We start from the raw sequence: 22,972 nt of genomic DNA, 5'->3' as shown, positions 1-22,972 counted from the left end.
AGGAAACTCCCACGCAGTTTACGAGCACGTCGATAACTCGTTATTATAATAAGAACTACGCCATGCAGCCAATATAGCATAGACGCAGTACGCTATGCATAAATGCATGAAACTCGCGCTTCTCTTTGGATATTTTATTTTTCTGCCCCGTATATAGATATATAAACCACCATAAACGAATAATTAAACTTTTTTTATTTCAACGCCCGGCCAAGCGACCTTTCCGGATGAACGATTGCACAAATCTTCCTAGGTTTTTTCCGGTAACGCTATTTCATCCTGTTTGTAATTCTGCCAAGTATATTTTTATAAGTTGCCAAGATTAGTCCGGGCTACTCGAGAAAAATGCGCGGGGTTAATTATGGTTAAGGCTTAATCATTACTCTTCCATTGTTTTTTTTTCTCGCCACTTTCTAAGAGCCGAGAGAGAGAGAGAGGCAGTAGGAAAATAACTTGCCAAAGTTTTTCACAGGGACTTTTCCTTGTAAAAGTTTAGGCATTGATACTCTCGTTTATCGAGAATTATATTGTTTGAAAATCTTCGTGTTATCGTAAAATAAATATCAGGAGTTTCCGTTGCGTTCTCCGCAAAGAGAGAGAGAGAGAGAGAGAGAGAGAGAGAGAGAGAGAGAGAGAGTCCAGGGAGAATAAGCACGCAAAGCCTGGCTTTGGAAAAATATACAGCGACTCGTTGAGATAAATTCGGTACCTTATATATAAGGTAACGCTTCGTTTTCCTCCTTCGAAAACGAAAACCTTAGCGAAAATGCTGGCTGAGAACGTCCGATGAATAATTCGTCAGTTTTGAGCGAAGAAATTTTTATTAGAGAAATTTTTATCCATCCAATTGAGGACGAATATTATTCTCCACGTCCCTCCTCTTCCCAGAGAGAAACTGTGAAATTAATTATGGTTTCTTCACATATATATATATATATATAGTTTCTCCATTAGATCGACCGTTACATCAGCTAGGGGCCGCATGTATTTTCGCGTTTTCGCGCTGCAGCATTGCCGCGCATCCAATGGAAAAAGTTGAGGACGGGGTAAGAATTATCGAGCGACGAATTTGCGGTAAATTGAGATTTGCTGGTGGGAAGAAGAGTTCTTGGCCCGATAAGAAAGGATGGTCCTCGAAATGCGGCCGAGTCGAGGGGTAGGGGGGAGGGGGGGGGGGGGGTTCTCGTTGGTAAACGTAGACCGGGACTGCGGGGACTCGCATGCCACTTGGCAGCGTTCCCGGTGAAAAAGCTTGTCGGAACTTTGAACTCGATCGACGACGATCACTGTGAAATCGGCCGGAAAGCCGAACGACGTGTACAAGCCTGATGCTGTCGCGACTAACGCGACACGATTGACTTTATACTTTCAATGCAACGGAATTTCTCTGTTATACTTCCCAAAGAACCACATTTCCCCAAACGTCGAGCCACTAAAATCCATTTTCATATTCGGCAAACTCCCCCGCAACTCTGGCACGTACACACCTACAAGTGCAACTCTCTTATATATATATATATATATATGTATACATTTATTGGATTCATTAAAGTTTTCATCTGATTAAATTCGTTAAGTCTATTCACGCAAGTTGGCTAAGCGACTAACGCGACGCGACAAACTTTACTCGCGCAGTACCGCGAGATTCTCTGCAGTTTCGCAGGATAAAGAACGAAACTTGAAATGTTAAATAGGTGCAGGGAGGCTTTTACTACTCCCTTGACTCGTTCGCGGAATCAATTAGTCTGACTGGATTTATGCACGGTAAGTACTATATTCTGCTGGAAATAACGCGAATGAAAAGGAACTATTTACGGTGATTGTATCTGATGAAAGTTTCAAGTTCAATTATATCCGATTCGAAGCTTTCCGTGCGAGGTTCGGGATAGCAGCTAGTCGAAGCACTTGTGGAAATTACTATTAGATATTGATGTATGTGCGGTTTGGAGAGGGGCCGAGCCGGGCCGAGCCGGAGTATTCTTGGACATAGATCGAGGCGCGATGCTGTAAATGATTTCGAAGGGTGAAACCGTTATAGTTTGGCTTTGTGCGTGCACGCAAGCTACATTCTCGTGGAACTTGATACGTCTGACTGCGTCATAAAGAGCCGAGTCACGCGAGCTCCTCGCATCGGTTTCCACTTTCCAAATGGAATCCCGTTTCTCACTTTTCGTCATCATTAATTTACCTCCCCCGAACGCTTTACCATAATTCATATATCCAACCAACCCCTCGACATTCGTTAAAATTCTCCCCCACTTGGTCCCATTCAGAACTTTGCCAATCTTCCCTACGCTTTCATCATTCACTTTATTTTTCCAATCTTCTGGCTACTGTATATGTATATATATATATATATATATATAGAAGTACAGTGATAATGGGCGAGGTGAGATTCACCGTCCCAAGTTTTAAAAAATTATTGAGAGTTAGAGTACAGTGGGGTATACGGTCCTTAGCCTCGAGAAGCGATTCAAGTGTAGAAATTTTGCAACGAAGGAACTAAATTAAGGAGAACGCGAAAGTTTCGTGCGTTACGCTTCGTTATGGTACGAGCACTATAGTGGTGAAAATCTATAATTATATATGTAATATAATTAGTGGTGGACAGCGATGATACTATTTTATGGATCATACGTTATTTCAGCTTAATACGTCAAATGTGTTAAAATTCAGGAATCGAATACTATATATAACACAGAGGTGAATTTATCATATACACTCGGTTGGACTTTGGCTTATGCGCGTTAATACAATTCGTCCAGGACTCTCCCGTTTCTTGTTTTTCAGCGCTTATTGGCCAAGTTTTGAATCAGGGCCGTAGACCCTGGTGGGCGCCTAGGTTCTATAGGGAACTTTGACGAAACAGAGCAAACTGGATCGTGCCAGTCGAGGCTCACCCGGAGCGTCGTTTGCAAAGTAAATCGTGCGAGCTTGAATTTCCATCCCTCGACCAGCGTCGGCTTCTTCCACTAAACACGCGATACAAAGCCTGACACCTGTTTACGCCAAACCAACAGAAGTCATAGTCTCCATCCAACGCAACCCTCATCATGCTACCCGACAAAACTATACGCTTTGATCCTGACTCTGGAAATTTCAATAATCAAGAAACTTTTAATTAAAGCACGCCCATGCACCGGACTCTCGCAATTTTTGTCTATCCCATCGCGAGGCTCTCGAATCAATTCGCCGCTCCGTCGTGGCGTCGCGTCGAGGCGAAAATCATGCGTGTGACAAAAAGAATGATTTTGTGGAAAAGCGTGGGTAATTCGTGAATGGGGGCTCGCCAAAGGCCAGGCCGAAGAGTATTTTCAAACAAAAGACCATCAGCGGTGGCATCCGAAAATCGAGGCTCGAATGGGGTTGGAGGCTAAAATATAATCATTCGAATATAAATCTATTGTCGAGTTGTATTGTTGGGGCTTCGATATTAGTATTGTCAGGAGAGAATTGCCACGCGCCGCAATGAGTCCATCGGAGAGCGTCGAGGGACCCGCTGACATTTCACAGCCCATCGTTTTGCATTCGCAGCTTTAATGATAAAGCTGAAAACGCGCTGGACTCGGTACAAATATTTCGCGCGTGAGATTCGTCGCGAGGGTTTTTTTTAAAGAAGAAAAAAGTGCATCCATTTTCGAGCCGACGAGACTCCAACGAAATATCGGTCCATTTAACTGGCTCCTCGATAAAATAGGACCAAACCATAAAGCGCGACGCCTATATAAATGCCCTCTCGCTCTCTCTGTACACTAAAAAAAAAGCCACCCTATCTTCAAATTATACGTCGTTTCTTTCGAAATGCCCATGTCTACTCGATTCACTCTCGTATATATGTATACTCGCCGTCCATGAAACTCCGAAGAAATTCCGTAGGAGTAAAAGGCAACTTCTATTCTTTTACTTGATAACAAAGTACAGCGTCATTGTTTTTGGTACCACTAAACGCATCGATTGCCAGAGTTCCTTCGAATTTTTCCCTTTTTTTACCGGTTCATTTTTCACGAACCGCACGATGATCGTAAAATGTTTCTCTTTTCGGTCGAAAGCTTTTTTGCGAGGTTTACAAGCGGCGAAATTTTATTGGCATCATAGCGGGGGTCACGTAGCGTGCTCGGGGAAAACGTCCCGAGCAACTGGAGGGGAATGCTTCTTGCTGGTGAAAAAGAAGAAGGCGGCAGGGTGAGGGGGGAGAGGGGGCTTGGCTTTGGTCACACCGGCTGTAAGTGATTTTTTTATTTTCCGTAATCCACGATGTTTATCCAGCGGGGAAACTTTAAGATCCGTAAGTCGCTGAAGGATCAACGATTAACGGCCGTGCCGGACCATCGGTTTTTGCTTTATCCACTTTAAGCCAGTCCACGCTGCGCGGTGCGCCTCTTTCTCCCCGAACCTCCCCCACACCCCCTTCCCTCATTCTCCTTCCTACTTCAATCTCTAAGCCTCTCCGATGTTAACCAAGATCCTCGACCAACTCTTAAATATCAAGCCCACCACCACCGACACATTGTCAATTTTCCTCGCAAATTTTCTCCACGCAACCCCTCGAGGACAAACGTACTGCAAAATTTTCCACTCGACCGTAAAAACCTCGCAATTTTAATTCGCACGAGTTACAGCGTATAAGATGCGCGAGTGCCGGAAAATGTCATTTACCTTCAACATAAAAGTGCTTTTATATCAAAGAAATTATAAAAATTAATAAATACCCCGGAAAAGCTCCGTATAAAAATACTCCACCGTCCGGAATGAAAATAGCTATATATACACCAGTGAATAATCTAAGAATAAAGAAATTTCTCCTCGCAGAATTTACATGTTTTTTCATAAATAACTTTGTCTCGGAGGATCCAAGAGGAAGCTCGAATTTCGGCAGAGTAAATTGGATTTCTGGGGAGTTCTTCTTTTAGCCAGGAACATTTCTGATATACGACGAGCGATGTTTATTCGTATAATATATAGAGAAGATCGAGGAGGAAAGTGTATAGCGGGACACGCGGAAGGGTGTTGCATGACAGAGGTGGAATTTTCCGGGAGGAGAGCGTCTAATGTGAGCTATTACAGAGTCTTTTAGCTGGCGTCCGTTGAAATGTCCGTTTATAGCGTCGGCGATGCGCGCTTAAGTCGATGTAGCTGACGCGATATCCAAGCCGCGTCGACACCTGCAGCAGCGTCGGTGCCTGGCAGAATCAATTTCCTCGGCACGACGGGAGAGCGAGATGCGTTGATCGCGTGCGATGCCTTGCCTCCTTCTTGTCGGTCGCGTTCAGCATTCTGCATTGTCATTTTCGACGTCTTCGCCTGACGCTACAGCTCGTTACGTCACCTGCGATTGACGCCAGACGATAATTGAATCCTCCCCCCTCTCTCTGTCCATCTGTCTCCACCCTTAACGATCACCCTTTAACGACGGCCTGACCCACCCCCATCTAGAATTCCAAAGGAGCTGATGTTTTCCGCTCGAAGCTTTACGATGTTCGTTGTGGAATTTCGGAAAGCGCCAGTGTGCCACGTGAAGCTATGTAAGAAGGTTTACTACCCACGGCTGGTGCTGCAGTTTATATTACGTTTGCTCGCGATAGCATAGCTCCCCCCCCCCCCCCCCCATCCACTCCTCTTCATCCTCCTCCACCACCCCTCCTCATCATCCTCCCCTTTCTACTCCACATGCTACTACTGCCACCGTCTTGTAAGAGAATATTATGTTTATGTTTTATTGACGCGTAATGCGATACTGAGAATGTGGATTATGCGAGACCAAGAGATACGATCGCGAGGATTGCGTCCGTGAAAATCTCCCTAAACTATTTCTGAAATTGTCGGTAAACGTGATTCACGACACTAATGTTACTTTCCAACTGGTCCAAGTATAAGATAAATGTTATAGATTTCTTTCGTTTTGGTTCACGTTTTCTTTATTGTGTTTTTTTTTTTTATTATTTCGATTCGAAATTTGCAACATCTCGTGTTATACGCAATATTTTAATCAGATTGATATATCAAGTATCTTAGGTTAGGTTTAGTTTTTCATGTTTTGAGCAAGAATTTACCGAGTTTCCATGATATATATGTATATGCATTTATTAGGTACTTTCGGGTAACTCTGAATAGAGGTTTGTTGACACGAATCGCCTACCCCCTAAAGGTTAATAATTGGTGATAAATCACGGATATGAGACTGCTGCATGTGTTTGTGAGAACCTGTTTACGATAACAGTTAAACAGTATAATACCGATATACTTGATAAAGTACAACTTCATTAATCATTAAGGGTAAACTGATGTAAGAGTTCGTAAACATGGTTCTTGAGATTTTGCCCCAGTATTTAGGTATTTTCAGCATTTAACAAAGATTCACATACACTTTTAATATTAAGTATATTATAGCATTAACGTTTAGATTTAATTATTAAAACCTTGGAACGATATACTGGTAACAGCTGAAGCATCTCTAAAGACGTTTATATTTTAAAAATGCTTACTAGAAAAACCAGAAAGATTTTTATATTCGCAGCACTTTTTTAGTATATCTCTGATTCTGCAAGTGATATAAATTCAAACATTTTTATTTAATCATGTTATTGGTATCGATGCAAACGTTAAAAAATCAACCCACAGGTCGTAATGAATTTTTGATCCAAGTGTAGACTCGGTTTAAAAATAAAATTACGCACAGTCTTAAACTAAATATTTAAACGTATAATATTCTGTGATTAATTTTTATAACGAATGTCAATCATTTTAACAATATAAGAAAATAAGTACTAAGGCTAATATCGGTTTGGTTAATTAACTCTGTCACTATTGAGATTAGTAAAAAAAAAAAATGATGTACTAGGTATCTCAAAAGTTATGGTCAACCCGGAAACTCTAGATAGATGACAAATTCAGAGAAGCAAACTCTTATAATTTTTTAATATTATCATTATTTACCAAGTTAAATTTAAATATATTATGGATAGGAATCTGTATAAATTGTTGAGTAATTTATTGTTAATTATTAATAATATTACACATTTTATAAAAATATTTCGCATACACGATAATAAGAATAAAATAAGCCTATTAACTTATTTCCATAATGTTAACCTTTGTCAAGTTACATAAAATTGATTAAAATTCTCAAGTTAAATGTACATAATTATATGCACAAGCTTCTAAAGTATTAATAATAAAATATTACTAAATTTGGCCACATGAAAAGTTTTATAAACGCTTTACACCAATTTCCTTTCTATATCGTCATTGACGTGGAAAACGGATTGCGAGAAATTTCAGAAAAGATACCACCTAGCGCCAGAATGATGAACTAATCCCAGTCAACGACCGGCCAGGAAACTGTAACGAGACTTGACACGACCCTAGTTAAATTTTGTAGTAACAGCACGCAATCGCTCATCGTTTTCACGGCTCGAAGGTAGTCTCTTGGGTTTTACGCGCTCTTTTGCGAGATGATCCCTGGCACGTTTGACAATAATAGCAGAAAACTCTGTCGCATAGTCCCAATACCGACATCCGCACGACTTCCTTCGTTTAACGAAGGGAACTTTAGTATTACATTGTCTCGGGAGTTGACCTATTTACGTCGGGAAAATCAATGTGAATTCAATCACGCAATATTTTCCCTCAAAAGTGAATCATGGCGGAATGTGTGTGTGTGTGTGTGTGTGTGAGGAGGCTACGATATAATAAAGCAGTAAGCATTAAAATCTGAAATAACAACACGGGCCCTTTTCGCTGGCGTGATTAACCGAGACTAAGCGAAGAAGTTAATCACGGACGATGTTGAATAATAAACTAAGCGGAATACCCCGAATAATTGCAAAGTAGAACAAACGCGCGAGATTACCGTTTATACTGGTAGGAGCTGCGTCTTGAAAGTTAACGAACGCGGAGTGGTGGCTCGTTACGGCCTGGAGAGCTCCCTTTTCCTGGTCGCTCGCACGTCTCTGGGAAGGGAATATATTCTATCCGTCTCAGTTCTTCGATGTGCGCGCGCGCGCGCGCGCGAGAGAGAGAGAGAGAGAGAGAGAGAGGGATGGGGGAGGGGGGGGGGGGTGCAATGGATCACAAAGGATGTCGTTAGTACAACTTTTCGCAATGCCCGAAGCCGATTCCTTCCTTATCGACCCTGCACCAAAGCCCAGACAGTCATTACAGAGTATTTAACTCCTAGTTGGCAGCTAAAAACTTTTCGAATCCAACGAAAGTCACTTTCCACTCACATATATATATATTTCTTCTTCGAGAATGTCTCCGCCAACTTCTTCCACTTGGGCGAATACCAACTCTCTCCCCTGCCTACACAAATTTTATGCAACATTGTACCTTCGTAGGAAAATCTCCTCCTTCCCCCCCCCCCCCCCCCCATATACCATCCAAGTTTCGCCAATTTTTCCTCCCTACGTTATTCCTATATATACAAGATTGGCCCAGCTTGGTTCCTCCCGTGGAAAATGTGTGGGAGAGTGGAATTTTCACGCGAGGCGCGCAGCGTATACCAAGGTCAACGGGGACAGGGATTTCGGGCTTTGACGATTAATCCTGTTTGAAGTGTGCTCGAAAAAATGATGGAAATACTACTTGTCCGGCAGTGACTTATCGCAGTAGGCGGGGATCTGGCGCTTTATCGCTAATATTTTTCCCCCGTACGTTATCGGACACGTAGCGCTTTGGACGATATCGCTCATAGTTGTTTTGCTTCGCTCACACACACACACACTGACGCGCGTTGTACCGTCGGGAAAAGCAGCGGAGAAGCTGCCGGAGCTTTTTTGACCGATCGATCGAGGCGTCAGTTGGTTATACGCGACGTTAACTTAGGAAAAAATTGCGCCATCCGCACGACCCTCCGTGCTTTTTCACCCCCAAAATTGAAAGCTACCATCAGGCCGATATGCCCCAGCAGCAGCCAAAAATCCCAATCCACCTTTCGCTCGCTCATATCCCACGTATACCGTACCAGCAGCATTCTATATAGCCGCTTCTCTTATTTCACTTGCAAAACTCCGCAAAATGTTTATTCAGACCTGCACCGACCTCATCAGATCAGCGAAACACGAAAAATCTAATTAATCCATAGAGCTCGCTCTATATATATGCAAAACAAACGGAAATATAGCGCGTGCACACACCGTACGTGTGAGAAGAATTCGTAGAATTGCACGGAACTTTAATCGAGCGCTTTACGAATGAAAATAAGATTAATCCTGCATCGAGGAAGAAGAAGTTTTTCGTGGTTACGGCAGAGTTTTCGTTATTAATGTTCAATTTTCGTTTTTCCCTCTTTTACAGGGGAATCCTGCAGCAGGGGAGGAAGAATTACGAAGAGGCTATCCTGAGCTACCAGCGAGCTATTCATTTCCGACCATCGCTAGCTCGTAAGTTCCATTTCTTTAATATTTAACCAATATCATCATTTTTAAATCATCCCCATAAGGCTAACGCGAGAAATGGGTCATTCGGATAATGTCATTTTATTTCACTATTATCGCGACCATAAAACTTTAAGAAGATTATGAAATAATTAATTCGGCCGACAGTCATTAGCGCGTTCATCCTGCTGAATAATTTCTTATCAGCGTCATCCGGCATCATAAATATTACTGTACAATTTTTTTGCCCGTAATTGCAGCAGAGATCCGTATTAAAGCAAATTGAAAAAAGGGATTCGATCCTTTAATTATTCAATCAATTATCGATTATTGGTCGTCCATTAGACCAAAGCTCTTATATGTGTGTGTATGCATGTGTATACTGATGTACCTGTATATGATCTTCTCATTGAATATATTTTCCCAATTGTGCAATTATCGTGCTAAAAAACAAATCTCATAAAGGAAGCAGTTTCGTATTAAAGCCGAAACTTACCGATCGAAGATTGATTTATTAAGAGCGTGAATCATTTAGTTTTATCGATACCATAAAACTTGGATGGCGTTCTTACGTTTTAAAGAGGCACTCCGGAGGTCCTCGTATATCCACATTTGGCCAATGAGGGAGTGACCATAGCAGAATACGCGCGAATCAGCAGCTTAACGAGCTATTTGTCGCCAGGGAGACCGGAACCTTTATTACTCGGAATGCACGTACCATCTACGCCAGGGTGGGACAAGAAATCTTCGTCGCCCTTGCCCACCGCACCTCAGGTGAAACCTACGTATATATGTAGCTATATACGATTCGCCAATGATTTACTTCAACCCTGGGAGCTCTTCGCAACCCAAACAAAATCCACAAAAATAACGAAAAATTATTATCAACTGGCTATTCGATTTCCCGTACCATAAAAAAAGTTTCATCATTCTCTGCGGATGATTGAACTTTGAAAGAGTGCAAGAGATAAATGTTAACGAGGAAAAAAATAACCTCTGAGGTATATGGAAAAGCTCGTATCTCGAGTAAAATCTATTCATCAGTATATGGAACGTCTTTGATTTCTCCATGCAGAGATGTATATATATATATATATATGTACCGTATGAAAATTCAGTAATCTCGTGGAAGATATTATCCCAGGACCAACCGTGTATATATATATATATACGGATTTCGATAGACCAGCGTATTCTATATTCTTTCAACGCATTCGAAATTCCAGGTCGGTCCTAAAAACGGCTACTATGCAATATGAAAATATCATCGCCATTCAGACTTTAAAATTTCGAATGAAGAATTCGAAGAATTTCTCGTAGAATATCTTACGCAAGATCGACGTGGTATTCCAGGGCCCAAACGATACTTTAAAATGGGTAAATTTAAAAAAATGTAAAATTACTTTTTGATGATATAATATCCTGCTTTCTGGTTATCCAAGATGGGGGGGGGGGGGGAGGGACAGAGGGAAAGTTTTTTCTTACGACTATCAGCTGCAGTCTTACAAGGTAAAGGGATTTTTCCAGTGGAAGAGAGGAAGAGAGATGGTGCGACGGGTGCTTTTTGAATTCCTCGAGACGGCATATAGCGCCGTTCTTGCCAATTTCTACGAGCTAGGGCGGAAAATTGGAAATCCCCTTGGGTATATTGGATTGATTGGAAGAATATTACGTACGCGCCGAGGCTCTTCGCATGGATCCATCGCCATTTTCCAATTGACGCTAAACACGCGTTCCCATCGTAATTAAAATCTGAGCTCATCCTTAAGGTCCATCGACGTAACGCATGAAATCACCGAAAATCTTACCGACTACAATCAAACTTTTCCTATCCACTCGAAAGTTTTTACTGTTAAGCCACCCTTAAAGATGAAATTCTTCTGCAGAAATATAACCAGGGTTAGTGCGGGCTTGCCATAAATTTCAAATGCCGGCTATTTTGGCTTTCCCAAACTTGCCCACGACTTATTTCCCCCCAGCGATTTTTCCGAAAATCCTTTACCCGCCCCTTCCCTCCCCGGACGATCCTTGTCGGTTAACTTTCAATCGCGCAATTAAATTATATGTTCACCCTATAAAAATGCCCCGTCTAGCTATATTTAGCTCCCATGCCCCCGTGCACCTTGGACTCGGGCTGCAAGTTCGAATGGCGCACTCTTCGAACTTATATCAACCAAGGGAAAATAATTTTTAAGCCAAGTGCAACGTGTAAAACTAAATTATTACGAGGCAGTAAATTAAACTGCTGGGAAACTTTGTTCGCGAAAGTGAGGTAGTATGAATTCGTAAGGAAGGTTATTTCCGTGCTTGGGTCTCCGCGATTTTTGCGGTGACGGGCGAACGTGCCGAAAGTATATTTTCACGAGTAACGAAAAATTCTCAGACTGGTTGCGTAAATTGTTCGTTCGTTGCTCGAAGGAAGCTACGTGACAAAACGAGACCATCTTCGGGCGTTCGGTAGTAAAATGCTGTAAAATAAATGAGAATGCCACGGGCTAAAAGAAAGCGACAGAAAAGTACTGTTTTATTTGGGATTTTATACGCTGTGTAATGGCGAGGGTATAGTATAATACGCTGGCTGCTGAGTGAAAAGAGAACCAGAGAGCCTGCTTCTCTCTCTCTCTCTCTCTCTCTCTCTCTATATATATATATATATATATATATGGAAAATCAGATATGGTGTAGTTGATGAAAAAAGGGTCTATAGGATACCGAATCACACTTTTTTCTCTTTTTTTTTCTTTCAACAGACTCTGATGGATATATTAAAATTTTCAAATATTCTTCTCTATATCTTTAAATAAACCTATATATGACTGGGTAGAGCAAGATTTTATTTGTAATTTCTCGTTAAGCGAAAAGTCTCTTATATGGCAGGACGAATCTGCAGCGAACGAATCTTTTGAGAGAAACGTCCCAAGGATCGATCCAATTTCGAAGAGAATGACGACTGTTTGTCCGGAAAGGTCCGATGCCATTCAGGATGCTTTATAATCGTACCGCTGCAGGTAAATACGTTCGATGGCCATCAATGTACGCTGTCCATTCCGCTCTTTGCATTCTTCAGTCCTCTCTTCCATCAAAGAGCTTCGTAATCCCAACAAATGCATCCTCTCAAGATTCCAGCCGAAACATCGAAAATTCCACGAAAACCCGAACCTCTCTGATCTTATCGTATACCTTCTACACTCGTATGTTGAGTCATAACAGTTGGATTATTGCACGATAAGCATGCAAAAGTGTAGAAATGTATATATATATATATATGCGAAAGGGAGTAATAATAATCATAGGAGAACGTATTGAAGCTAAATAAAAAAATATAAATAAAAGTTTGAAAAAATTATGAAAGGGCCGACGTCGTTGAGAAGTTGTACAAAGTGTATATTCGTGTAACGAGCTTTAATATTTACCAACTTCTCCGGAACAAAAAGTGATACTGTGAAAAAATGGCACTTGTACACCCTAGCTCCCACGTACTTTTCCCGCACCCTGGAGTTTTATAAACACGCTAATTGGAATGAATAAATCAAATATTTCTCGAATTATCGAACTAATTAGGAAATTAATGAAATTTCATTTTTGCGCTCTATGTGTACGCTGTATACAAAAACCGAGAAAATGCGATATAATATTAATATTTACATCGCGGCAGATCACACAGCGAAATGAACAAAACGAAATTTGTTTTCGATTCGAGGTTTTAATAGCGAAATTCCGAAATGGGTGAACGAGTCCGTGGGGAATTTCAATGAAACTTTTTTATGCCCCATAATAATCGAAATTCGGTGATTTCGCGATACGCCACGCCAGCAGTGCCGGAGATCCATTAAAATTTCGTTGTAACCGGCGCAATATGGTAGCGTTATTACGCTTTAGCAACCACGATTGCAATTTCTGCACGGACCGAACGTTTCGACTTAACAAAGTTACGGGTGTCACGTCGTTACGTCATTAACCCGTTGCATTTTCACCACCCACCCCCCCCCCCCTCCCTTCCCCCTTACCTTTACCACCTCTTCCAACAGCTCCGTTCGTCCAGGCGACGTTGGATTTCCGGCCACCGAGTATTAATATTCCACAGAGCCGCTCCGCGCGAGGTGCCAAAAGTATCCTACCACGTAAAAGAGGGAGGAAAAACGTAGAGAAAAAGCTAAAATCCACTAATTCTCCAACGAGCAAACGAGCCGTGAAAATTTCGAGAGTCGTGAAAAGTAAGGGAGCAAGGCCGACGAAATTTGGCGAATTTTTTCACGGGAATAAACGAGCGGGGAAAAAGCGCCAAATTTATCGGTGTAAAAATCAATTAATTGGGGAAAAAATCAACAGCGTTATGCCCGCTGCTAGATTTCACGCAGCGAGAACGACCAAACGAATTTTTTCACGGAAAAAAGGTGCACTGATAATTTCGTTATGCTTCCCAAAGAACAAAAGGTTCGCGATTACAATAAACTATTAACAATGGCAGGGCAAAATAATTGGAAAAATTGAAATATTTGCTGTCGAAATACAATGCACGCTTGCATATATTACGCGTGTTGATCAACGGTGCTTATATAAATACATAAAGGCAAGCATAAGTTGTGTTTGCTTGTAATATTTATAGAGCCAAATGCAAAACTATACTATATGACGAGCCAATTCGATTTGTGAATTTAAATGATGCTTAATATAGGTACTATAAAGTTAAATACACACACATACACACACACACACACACACACACACAGGTATATAAAACTTTTCAATATACGAAATTTCTGTCACGGTTAATCTATCTGTATTTTTGTGCGAGAATTTCGAAATCTTTCCCATTTATATACGTACATTATTGTGCTATTTCGAGCTGACCCGATAATTATTCTCAAATTAAACTCATGACTCTCGGAATGGGGAGCGAGCACCACTTAATTAAAACTCACGTTCGTTAAAACGTGTCGAAAGTGGAACAACTTTCGATTGTCGCCGCGCCGAGTGTCGAGTGATCCTCACTGCGATTTTCACGCCAAGTCTCCTGCTCGTATCGCGAAACTTTCCAGACCTCTAATCTATACTATACGATTAGACGCACACGCGGTACGCTCCAACAGCAATTAAATCTTAACACGCTGTAGCGTCGATGAACGCCTAACGCTTCGATTGAATTTATCACGCGAATCGCGTACAATTAAATTCCCCACATGAATTCCCTCATTCCCATAATTCGATCCATCATTCAGACCTATTACACACATATACACATGCAAGATTCTTGACACTCTCTGTACAATTATATATATATATATATATATAATTGTATTCTCACAGCGATCTGTAAATATACAAATTTACAAATGTATTAATTTTTACATTCCAAATGTTGATCCATAACGTAAAGTTTATACGGTGTATATATACGCGTGTATATATAGTTGCATACACACACGGATAAATTGATAGGGTATATATTTTGATTGAAGAGACATTTATCCGTCGGTCCGATAAAGATCGATTGATAATTTAACAAACGATACATTCGAATACAAAATCATTCACGCTGTACTAAGCTTCATATCCGCGAGCTGATATCGACATATTCTTTGTCGTCTCGCACGCCATTAAACGGAAAGATAGAGAGGAATGGAACGACGTGTGATATTTTGAATATTTTACAAATTTTATTCTCGCCGCGGATATCGCAGACGGAAGTGACGTTTAACAAAAACACGTATACACGCGCGTGCGCGGCTGGTCGAGAAAAATCACCCTCCGAAAAGGTATTAAAAGAAGAGGGGAGGCAAAATTTTCCATCGAACCGCCAATGAAAATTCACTGGAAAATTGAACTGTATCCGCAATGGCTCGTGAATGATAAAGACTTGGAACCATTGAAATTTCATTCCCGAGCCTGATATCGCATCAAAAATTCAGCAAATATTATTTACATACCGGGCATTAATAGCGAGCCTCGTGCGTCCTGCAAATACGATATTTCAACGTGAAAAAATTGCTTCACACAGCTATATATACATACATATAAAAGACATTGGCGTAATTCCACCGTGCAGCAAATATAGATTTGTCGTTTATGTGAAAACGTGCCACGTGTGCAAGCATATACATGCAAACGATCGGAGGGTGACGTTGGAACAAGATTTCAGCAATGGTAATTTGGCGTTAAACTGTGTATCGCGTTGAGCAGGGGTGCGCACCTTCGGTTCTCGTTTGGCTCGATGAAATTCGCCTGGAGTTTTCGCATCCGGATGAGAGGAAAGTGTTGCGGTCGCCAGTAGGAAAATAATGAAAAGTTTGCCCTGCGTTTGTTTGCACGATCCAGCTAAGCTCGTGTTCGGCCCGGGGTAATTGCATTTCATCCGCGTCTCCGCAGCTGCGTGCAGTTGCGTAAGCAAAATATTCGCAGCGTTTCCGACAAACGGAACGATAGGTCCGTCTGGAAAGTTGGCGGCTTTTCCACTTCCGCTCGGAGGATCCACCGAGAGACTTGGTTCTGTTCAACCCTTTCATCTTCGCTCCCTTATCCCTCTTCCCCCTATATTCTGGCTGTTTCTCGCACGAAGAAGAAATAAACGTGGCAAGGAATATGAAACCGTAAGAAACAAAAGTTTATGTATATATGTATATGTATATTGGAACACCGAGGGAACACTCGTCCAATATTTTTTCTGCTGGAAAGACACACTGCGATCCATCGAGGCAAAGGACCATCCTAAGAATAATGCTTCATTTTGCAAATTCGAATGAAAATTTATTGGCAATATTGCTGGAGCAGGGAGCAGCTAGGGAAAAAGGTTGGAATTCTTGGTAGAATTTCTATAATATATTTGGGTAATAAGGGGAAGAGTCAGGTTTTTCGAAGGATGACGCGGCTTTGATGCTTTTTCCAGGGTGTTACACCGGGAAATTTCAGCAGTGCTTTTTGCCCTAAGTGATCCCTGTAGCGAGCGTGGCACTCTCCTCCCGGAGCATGAACATGAATCCGGCACACGTGCCTATTGACACACTCGCACAGTTTTCCTCCGGAACGGTCGATAAGAGGCGGTCCTCTCGCACAGACGCTCTCTGCGCATTTCCACCCACGCATTATACATATTCCCACACTAACCCCCTCCACCCCCTCACGCTACACGTGCAAGATTAACGCTGTTGCGTTGCCACGCAATGGTTGCATAATGCGAAAGAATTGCGTTTCACCCAACTCTTCCACGCATTTACGAATTTTCGTGTTTGCACACATTTCTATGCCACGTATACACACATATATATATATATATATATATATATAAGCACATTCTATTCCTACGAAAAGAATCTATCTTTCAAACTCCAATTCAAATATCAAGCAAATTTATCGTGGAAATATTTCCACTCGATTTATACGAGGAACCTCGACAAATTCGAAAAGTCTCGCGAGACAAATCTTTGTGGCGTGTTTGGGAGGTTGGTTATATATATTTGCTGTATAAGTGGCAAAAATTTGGCGTGGTTGGGAAATGAAAATCTACCGGGGCTTAGGTAGAATGGTATATATGAACCGGTGCCATTAGTCTTATGGCGAAAACACGATACATCATTTCCCCAGCTTGGTATACAGCTGCAGTCACCCAGGCATTAGTACGAATACTCTTGTATATACATATATCGTGCGACGGAGCGTTTGTGAGCTTAACTGTTGCACTATTGTTCAGATATGTACATTATTGTCTATTTGCTCGTAGAAATATTCCGAGAGACGTGATTTCTTTCTTTCAGGAAAAATGGAAAACGAACGATATATACATATATATGTATATATGTATTCCTAAATTACATCACGCGTATATCCTGTAAAAGTATTTACATTCATCTGATATATCGATTTTGCCACGAAACGCCCATTAAAATGCATACGCGCACAGCTTTGGCACACTTTTTGCGCAAAATGCTGCTTCAATTGCGGGAAAATCTCAATTCTCGAATGGCTGAATGCGAAATTTCATTTCGCTACGTTTAAAGTACTGCTTTCCTCCTTTATAATTCCACGAGTAGTCTTAATATTATATTCTATCCACCTCGTTAAGCACGTTCTTAATTCGCTATTACGTTTCTGCAATTACCACGTATTTTCCTCACTTAATTGCTCACATTTAATTCTTTAGTGTGTATTTATTTCACTCGAGTACTGCACTCGTTCTATTTTCTTTCAACAATTAGTTCAACTTTGCGTTATTCTTACGCAGTGTCCTTAATGTACGTATACTATATAGGTGTATATATATATATATATATATATAGTGTCACCGAGGAAGGAGGTAGAACTGCATGGAAGGAGAGAGATACAAAAGAAATTGTGCAGAACCTTATTCAAAGTGCAAGAATTAACAGAGGTTACTGGAGGGGGAAAAAAAAGATTTGCACGGACCGCTAATTAAATTGCCAGATTCGTTCTGCAAACATTACTTTTCCGAATCTTGGAAATTCCTGGAGCAATAACGCACGGAGATCCAGATGCTGAAGGTGAAAATCCTAAAATTTTCCAGCCACCTTCCCGCTCGGTCAGCTTGGCTTAATTTACCCATTTTTACGCACGGGGCAATCCGGTTCGTGCTATTTTATTTTTACAGCATTCGGGCAGTATCAGTTTTTAAAAGTTTCAGTCATAAATCCAGCGATGGCAAGGGGAATAAATTTCAACGAACGAGCCTACGATATTTTGGTAAAAAAAGACTGGCGCATAAATAAAGGGACCGGTCTCGATTGGAGAATAACGAGGTAGTGGCTGCTGATGGAATTTATGGCCAGACACTTTTCTACATAATCGTGCAGGAGAGTATACTATACATATATATATATATTAATGTACACACGAATGAAGGAAGAGAGAGAGAGAGAGAGAGAGAGCTGGAACAAAAGAGAGTGTTTATTCGAGAGGAGAAAGGTGGAAAGTGTACGAGTGATAGATGCGAGTTTAAATAAGACGTGGAGAGGTTTCATTAGAAAATAGTGGAAGAATGGAGTGGAGGGGAACAGGTGAAGGATCGAATTGGCGTGGTGAAGTAAATGAGTGACGGAGTGCGAAGTTAAAGTAAAACAGAGAGTGGTGGTGGTGGTGGTGGTGGTGGCGAGGAAAGGAAAGAGGGATGGTGGACGGAAACTGCTGTTTCATCTCCGACTCCGCCAACTTGGTAAGACCGTCGTCGTTCTGTTTGCTTCCTAATTACGAAAGAGAGAGGATATATAAGGCGAGAGCCGGGGAGAATCGAAGAAGGACAAACGAATGAAAGAGACGAGAGTCCCTGCTATACGGCCTGCAGAGACCGAGAAAAGCGAATTCACTTCCACCAACGACCTACAGAATTAAGATTCCAACGTGCAACCGCGTTTTCTCTCTTGTGTACCTTACGATTCTACGCTTAAGCGCGATATTCACCATTCCTAATTCCCACTTTCGTCCAGGCGTGCATTTGGCTGTGTGTGTGTGTGTGTGTGTGTGTGCACGTCGAAAATCCACGAGCTAATTAGACAAATATAATTATGGATAAACAAAGCGTAATCTTGATTGGTAAATGTTTCGTCCGGTCCGAGAAACAAATTGAAATTATGTTTAGTCAATGGAGGAGCGAGGAGAGAAGAGAAGAAAGACACGCACGCAGCTTTCGGTCATTATATTCGCGATTCACTTTCACCTTGCATCGGGAAGCGGCTAGAGGGGAGCTAGAATATCGATCGTTCATTATCGAAGAGTGGAATTAAAGTGATTCGACTGCATAAATCATGCTTGCGTTTCTTTCGTGGATGGGCGGAGGTCGCGATGGTTCGTCGACGTAGCAATATCGAGCCTTTCATCAAGTACGGTCGATTATTCAAGGGATGACGATAAGTAAAATCAAAGTTTCATAAGCGTCGAGGGAGCCATCGCGAAATTCCGATGGAATTTCAGGTTCTTTCTCGCCCCAAAGCCAACGTACGCGCGGACCACTCTTACACCGCTGCTCTTGTGTGTACATATACATATATATAGCAATCTAATCCAGACTGGGTCGATTTCTCAATCTCCAGGACACGGATAATTCAGGAGAATCGCTCGGAATTTATATTTCAATAAAGTAAATTATTTCGTCTGGCTGGGATAAGGGAGGAAGGATCGTGTGTATGCGGTATCGTCGTAATTTATCAGAGAATATTGTTAGACGAGTGCTGCAATCTTTTTTGCCGGGCGAGCGAGCGACGGACCTGCCGTCGGTGAGTCGTGCATCACGATCTCCAAAGCTGCACGGTTTTCCCCCTCTAATTCCATAGAGTATCCCGTGGGAGTTGCGCCGAGCGAAATGGATTGCCCGTAGCCCGCCTCTCGACTGCGGACTTATTCAAAATATCCCCTGTACCACTACGACGAATCTGCCCTAGAACAGCTTTTTATACCGATTACCGACGGTTTCACGCTCCAACTCGAACCGCTTTATTCCTCGTCCGAACAATCTTCGAGCTTTCTTCCTCAAACTATATTTTCTACTCTATACGTATATATATATAGTATACAGTTGTGACTGGAAAATATTTAATTAACGTCAAAGCCGAGCGAGTGGTTCTCCTATTATAGAAGCTTTTATTCATTGACCGGAGCAATAACGCAACTCGGATAATAATCAGGATGACAATAATGATTTCACCGAGGCATGGGGAAGCTTTAATAAAGGCAGCTAGGAGTCGTTGGAACCGGCGTGTTTGCCGCGTTCCAATTCCGCGAGTCCGCGATACAAGCCTTTTTTAATTACACTCGCATAAAGGGACTCGCGAAAACGAGAAACGTGTACAATTTAAAGCCAGAAATGTTCTTCCGGAAAATCCTTGGATGGGATCCAAAGAGTTTCTTATCATCAGCGCTATTTGTTTGCTAAAGGGAGAGGAAAAAATAGGAGAGAGCTGTAATAAAACTGTAGGATCGAGTGACTCTCGGAATGACCCTGTATATATACCTTCGTCTGCCAGTATATATTTTCGTTTCTTGCGCTATGATAATTATTTGGTCGAGAGAGAAAAGTCAAAGTGGGGAAGACTCCTTATGTTGGGCGAAAAATCTGCCAGCCTTGAAGGCTTGGATCGGATCCAAATTGCTGCCCCTCTCACCTCGCAATCTGCTATTTCTTATCACGGCTGACGTTTGTTCTCCCAGCGATAACAGAGCTCGGCCAACTCCGAGAAATTTCCCCTTTTACCCTAATTTCATCCATTTCGTTGTCCTTTCATCTCCAAACACTGAATAATCTCAGGGGGGGACGAGGATGTGTACTCGTATCGAGATACAAATACGCCCGTACAAATAGGAATCGAGAAACAGATGTGCTATATAGCTATGCATATATATATACAGATATAGTAAGAAAAAGAAACTCTATCGATAAGAGTTATAATGGATGACGTGCATGAGCAGGAAGATACACACAAAGCGAGGGATGATCCCAAGGCTAAAATACGAAACTCGCTGAACCTTGAACCCCTGGAATGGATCCAAGCGTGATGCGAGTCGGCAATCAGAGCTTCCTTATCATTCGCCGTGATTGTTTTCGGAGCGAATAGAGTATACATATATATATATATATATATATACAGGGAGCATTTGAAAGTTGTCGTCAGCATTCCTGGCGAGTACAAGGAATCAGCAGTGGCTTGGAGGAGAGTCGTGGCTTAATTACAGTGAAAAAGGATGCGAAGGATGGCGAAAAGGAGGAAATGGGGTGGCGATGGTGGAGTTTGAAATGGGATTGTCTCTGGATCGAAGCTTGACGAACGAAGGTGCGGAGGAGACGAGTATAGAGACGACTTTATGGAACCGGAGGTCGAAGTACTCTTTGGACGGTTTCCAAAGCAAGGAGTCCTCGAAGCTCCTCTAAGCTACTCCACCCAGGAGTCCTCTCTCTCTCTCTCCCTCTCACACACACACACACACACGTATACACTGCGCAGCTAACACATTATAGAAGGACTCCGCAGCGGTCTATTCAAAACTATATTCCTGTTGAACGGCATTTGGATGGCGACCTGTGCGACTCCAAACGTGTTTCTTCATCTCTCCCGTTTGTCTTTTCAGAGGCTTACGCGAATCTCGGAGCGGCCCTGGTGTCTGTTGGACGTGGAACGGAAGCAGCGGCGGTTTTACGGGCCGGTGCATCCCTGGATGGTTCGGGACTCAAGGACAAAAGGGCTCACGAGGCAGCCAGGGTGCAGGCGTTGCTTCAATTAGGCGCTCTCTACGCTGATCAGGGTAGACTACAAAGGGCGCTATCCGCCTACAGGGAAGCCCTGCGCGCCTTGCCCGATCACTATCCACCTCAGGTTAGTACCATATATATGTCTATAACCAGCATAAACCACCCCCACCCCCTCTTCCCATTCCCACCTCTTTCGGTTCCTCGCTTCCTCTTCATTACACCATTAAAGCAGAATATCTCTATCGGAAGCTCTCCAACCAATAGGAATGTCTTCCCCCCCCCCCCTCCCCCTCTCCACCCCACTCTTATTCGATCAATCAACCGATCGGCCAAGGATCTCTCGAACATCTCGTTACTATTATCTACTAGCTCCCATCGACTCCTCCAAATTCCCCATTTCTCGTGTAACGAATAATGGCAAAGATTCTAAGCGCGAAGGAATCGAGATGTAAGTACTTTCGGGAACAAAGTGTGTTTCGCTCGGCGATTTCTGTAGCTGAAGAAAACCAGTATACTGGACTTGTTCATCGTTGTCAGTGTGCTGTATAGTGCAGGACACGATTCTTGTAGCAAGAGAGAGAGAGAGAGAGAGAAATTCCAGCATTGCAGGGGTGAAAAGGACGAAAAGGAGTACTAAGAAGAAAGTACGTCGACACGGTCGATGTTTCCGAATCACCAGGCATGTAGGCAGGACCGTATTCTTGGAGCTCGTCGAAGCGTCGCATTTACTCGCTTGGCCGGATAGATTCGCGCTCCTGCGATCTACCACGTTCCAATCCTCTCTTACCTTCCCCTCATTTTCTCTCCCGCTTCGAATTCCCTCGTCCCATTCGCATTCCGCGCCCCATTCCTTCGCCATTGCCCACTCCGGAATCAGCCCGGATCGACTTACCGTGTGCGCGAATCAACCAGCAGACAGAGATACAAAAACTCGCCTCTATTTTCAATCTCTCTCTCTCTCTCTCCTTTCTCTTTTCACCCCCTCCCCCCCCCCCCTAGCTGCGATCCCTCGCAATCCATACTCTTGTTACAATATAGTCAAAACTCTATCGGTTACACTGTGTACATACTTGGTCGCAACTATATATGTATATTTATATTCTTCATATTCTCTCGGCCCTCACCAACTTTCGTCCTTTCAGCTTTTTGCACTCTCTCCTCTATATTTTCCTCGCTAGTTTGCTTGCACAATTTCAGTGCCCTCTCCCTTTTCTCAGTAGCTCTCAACCAGTTCTTCCCTGGATCACTTTTCCTGGCTTGTTTTTATCCTGCCCTACATCTTTGTTCTCCCTCGTACTCCTTCTCACCCTCGGGCAACTTTCTCGAGTTTCCCTCGCACGCTCGTTTTCAACTCGCTTGCCTTTTTTCTTTTTCTTTATTCCATCCCTCTCTCTCTCTCTCTCTCTCTCTCTAT

General features: G+C 42.4%; 1 protein-coding gene across 3 annotated transcripts in view; it reads left to right on the top strand.

Annotated features, from left to right (window-relative positions):
- The window catches only part of LOC136783236 (protein O-mannosyl-transferase Tmtc2-like), a 148,237-nt gene that overhangs the window by 107,521 nt on the left and 17,744 nt on the right, over positions 1-22,972 (top strand). For all 3 annotated transcript variants that reach the window (XM_066743203.1, XM_066743202.1, XM_066743204.1), the window contains exons 6-7: positions 9,295-9,380; positions 21,438-21,682. In XM_066743203.1, coding sequence (XP_066599300.1) covers positions 9,295-9,380; positions 21,438-21,682 — 331 coding nt within the window. The remainder of the gene's footprint in view (positions 1-9,294; positions 9,381-21,437; positions 21,683-22,972) is intronic.

The sequence above is a fragment of the Prorops nasuta genome, unplaced genomic scaffold, assembly GCF_024137725.1.
Source record: "Prorops nasuta isolate Cenicafe-Biocafe unplaced genomic scaffold, Cenicafe_Pnas_1.2 PNAS00033, whole genome shotgun sequence".
In the NCBI taxonomy this organism is placed as follows: domain Eukaryota; kingdom Metazoa; phylum Arthropoda; class Insecta; order Hymenoptera; family Bethylidae; genus Prorops; species Prorops nasuta.
This window is presented reverse-complemented; position numbering and strand designations above follow the sequence as displayed.